Here is a 3,986-nt window from a genome sequence, read left to right on the forward strand (position 1 = left end):
AGTTGCACTCCAATCGTTTTTTATAATATCCACCACAGCACTGTTAAATAGGGTTAATTAAGACTTAATTCTCTTACCTTTGTGGTTAAAGATGCCTTCCATCTCCATACTACTTCTAGAATGGGCAATGCAAAGAGAACCACAGGGAACTAGTCCTTCTGCAGCTGGGGATCGGTCAGTAGTCCGTACTAGACACCAGTCAGGTTTATCATGAGGTCTCTCTAGCACTTCTACTGTCTGACCACGACGGATTGTGAGTTCATTGCTGTTGCATGCTGTAAAGTCATGGATGACCACTGTCAGCTCACAACCACCAGATAACTGTAGAAAAAGCAAGCAAAACAGAAACCTCAGTGTTCTGTGTTGAAGAATTCATTCGTTATCAACCCATCTGGACAATTTTTTTGACCATCTGAAGTGGTTCCATAACAAACTGAACAAGTAGTGACATTATCGCAATTCTCACTTTGCATTATATGTCATACTTCTTACAATTATTCTTTTTCAGTTCTTATGAGCATTTATCTATACCTGCCCTCTCAGCAAGAACGGGTATAAGTTTAATAAGAAAAATATTGAAAAGCTGAATTTATTCTTAAATAATTTACATACAGTTTTACTATTATAAGACATACACGAAGAAATGTCAACATAAATCACTCTTATTATCACTCTAATTAGGTTTTTACATTATATTGCATTACATTATATCCAAAAATATCCAGTGATTTTATAAACCATTGAAATGGATTTCCCTAGAAAATTCATGGTACATTATGCCACTGCCTAAGTATTCCTCTGGTCATCCAATAACAAAAAAGGTTTTCCTCTTATTGAAGTGTGTTGAAAATTTCCAAAAATAGCACATCTTTTTGGATTTATACTGTTGGTTATAAAGCTTGCAATTGATCTTTCCTAAATTCCAAAATAAACAGGTTCCCTGTGAAATTACATAATGCAATAATCAGCATTTGATTTCACTTCTGAGCTTTGAATAATGCACGATGTGGTCTAGATTAGGAATGTATTACTCTTGGTGATTTGCATTACAAAAGGGATGCAACCAGTTCATTTTTTTGAGGAATATTACTTTTTGGTATGTCTCTGGTCATCCAGGGCTAAGGTGTATCTTTCATCAGGCAATCCTTATAAATAAATAAAATAAAAATAAATGTACAGATTAATTTTCTACTTCCTTTCTACATATTGTATTATAACTTTAGTTAGTCTAGCTGGAATTTTCCCAAAACTTTCCCATGACCACAGACTGTAAGCTTGGCTTTCTGATCCTAGTTTTGAAAGTGGGGAGGGAGAGGGTAAAGAGAAAAGTCATGTATGTTTCTCATAACGAAGCAAAATAAATCAGCTTGTACCGTCAAGACACAGGCAGGAATTAATCATGTTGCTCCCACGTAATCTCTCAGGATAATTTCCATTCAAGTTAAGAGGTGTGCATTTTCAGAAACATGTTGCTTTCCCCCTTAAGTATATGAGGGGTATCCTTTTTGATCCACACCCATTCTGTTCTGCTTATATTAGCAGTCCGTCCATTCAAAATTATGTCAAAGATAATTTATTTAGGGGTGGAAAGGGTAGGCAGGCAAAAAAAGCCCTTGGGGCTTTTTAAAATGATTTATTTTTATATTACTTCCCTTAGATTGGACTCAGAAACAATTGAAAACAGCTGTATTCCTGAAGTGGTCTGAGAAAGGGGCTTTTTTGATTTAAAGTCTGACCTCAAGACAACAAGACAATATGTACATCTTCTAAGGAAGGAATGCTGCAAATAGAAGATTTATGTTTGAATTGCCCTGAATAGATAATACAAAATTGGCCTTGTTAGTGTAGATGCAAATTGAAATAGCAGAAAATACAATGATGTCCACATTAGAAGCATGGCTTTTTAGTAATAGATAGTGGGGTATAAATAGAAGGAAAGAAGGAAGCAACATAGGAAGAAAGATTGGAAGAAAGGCGTGAATGGCTAAGGGGAGAGGAGGGACTTTAATAACTTTAATAATAAAGTTCTTGTTTTGCATACATTTAATCGTAAAATTTCTCAGTAAAACAATTTCAAACTGCCAAACTGGGAAGATCTCATCTGAGAAATGTTACTAAAGAATTTTCCAATCCTCCAAATCTCAAGAAAGCTATAAATTTCAATCAGAAGAAAACACGTACTCTAAATTCTGCATATGCTCTTGGCCTTTATGTGGGAAACCCATATTCAATTTTCATCCCTATTATTCAAACATCATGATACTCCATGGGATCCTGGCTAAGATGCAATACAGTTAAATGGTATCCATCTGTACACAGTTGCCATTTTCCTCAAATATATGACATTTTCTCAGGAGAAGTTTTCAGACAAGAAGCATTCAACTTTCCCCTCCTTTTACCATCAACTTTACTCAATGATTTCTTTTTTCTTCAATCATTCACATTTTTACTACAAATGTATGCAGTGAAGTCTTTCCTAATACAACTGCAGTCATGTTGGTTTCCATAAGCCAGGAAGCATTATTATAGTCCTGGATCACACGGAAGACAACACAAGTGCAGTAGTATCTTGGAAGGCTTCCCTGATGCTGCCACTGGCACTCAGGATGAACATCTGCAGGGAAAAATGAGATTAGCAAACATCACCGAGCATTAAGATTATGCATATTGATCAAGCTATTAGTGCTTGCATTCATAATGCCTGGATAGGACCTGTGTGTCTGATGCCTATAAAAAAGACATTTGTAAGGAAACGTTCCAAAGATTAATAGCAAAGCAAGGCACATGTGGCCTTATGGACTACTCCAAACTTTCATTCAAGGTGCAGAAGTCATGAATCTTCCCGCTATAGTTTCGTTCCAAGGTTATTAAGGCAGAAAAGAGAAACTTAAAATAGAGGCTAAATGCACTTCCTCAATACAGAAATGCTTCCAGCTGCTACAACTCCTTTAAAATATCTAAACAAGCCAAGAAGCTTCGCTCAGGTTTTGTATGACTTAAAAAGAAAACTTTTAAAAATCTAATTTCTTAGCAAAATAAGCAAAATCTAAGCAATAATAGGAGAACAGAAAATATATCTGGAAATCATACACTTTTATTTAAGTGTATGATTAGTGAATAAGAATCATGATCTTACACTGTTAGATAAATCACAGCTTCTTCCACATTAAGGTACTGGATGAAGACGGGCTGACAGTTGGCTTTTAATATCATCTACAAGCTTACGTTTTGTAGAGGACAGGGTTTTTATACCCCCATGCCCACTCTTTCTGCCCCACCTGATAAGTATCAAAATAGATTTCAGTAACTTACTTTTATCCTTTAACTTATATCAGTCAAGCAGAAATTAAGTTAATCAGACAAATTGCATATCATCTCATTCACTGACTCATTCTCAAAATTATTCTGTGATTGTTCATGCATATTCATTTCTTCAATGAACTCAAATCTTTTACTGAATATTATTCAGAAAAAATCAACCTCAACAATATTGTCCAGATGCCCTAGGTCTAGGTTTGATTTTCTAGAATCCTTCTCACTCATCATCATCACTGTATATCCCAAAGGTCTTTTATTTTTCTTCAATTGGCTAACATATTGAAATTCTATTTCTTTTAAATCATTGACTATTTAGCACTACTATTAATACTATCTGTTACTGATTATGAGTCATCAAGTCAGTGTTGACTCTTGGTGAACATATAGATCAGTGGTCCCCAACCTTTTCGGCTTGACGGACTGGTGGAGGCGGGAAGGGGATGAGTCCATGTGAATGACAGGTAACCATGTGAGCACACGCAACTCCACTTGTGCAAGCACACACACTTGCCCATGATGATGTCCCTAACCTGATCTTTTAGATCTTCCAATAGTCATCTCTCATTACTTTCTACAAAATGATTTAATTCAGACTAATGAAGCAGTGTATGGTATAGTCCTATTTATGTGCCCATTCCTGATTCAAAATACACAAGGATAATAATATA

At 35.5% G+C, this 3,986-nt stretch overlaps 1 protein-coding gene across 1 annotated transcript in view; it reads right to left on the reverse strand.

Annotated features, from left to right (window-relative positions):
• TRIO (trio Rho guanine nucleotide exchange factor) overlaps positions 1 to 3,986 on the reverse strand; it is a 244,272-nt gene that overhangs the window by 66,636 nt on the left and 173,650 nt on the right. The window contains exon 34 of the mRNA XM_015813007.2: positions 78 to 321. Coding sequence (XP_015668493.2) covers positions 78 to 321 — 244 coding nt within the window. The remainder of the gene's footprint in view (positions 1 to 77; positions 322 to 3,986) is intronic.

Source organism: Protobothrops mucrosquamatus, unplaced genomic scaffold, assembly GCF_001527695.2.
Source record: "Protobothrops mucrosquamatus isolate PMUCROS unplaced genomic scaffold, P.Mucros_1.0 scaffold126, whole genome shotgun sequence".
Taxonomy (NCBI): Eukaryota; Metazoa; Chordata; class Lepidosauria; order Squamata; family Viperidae; genus Protobothrops; species Protobothrops mucrosquamatus.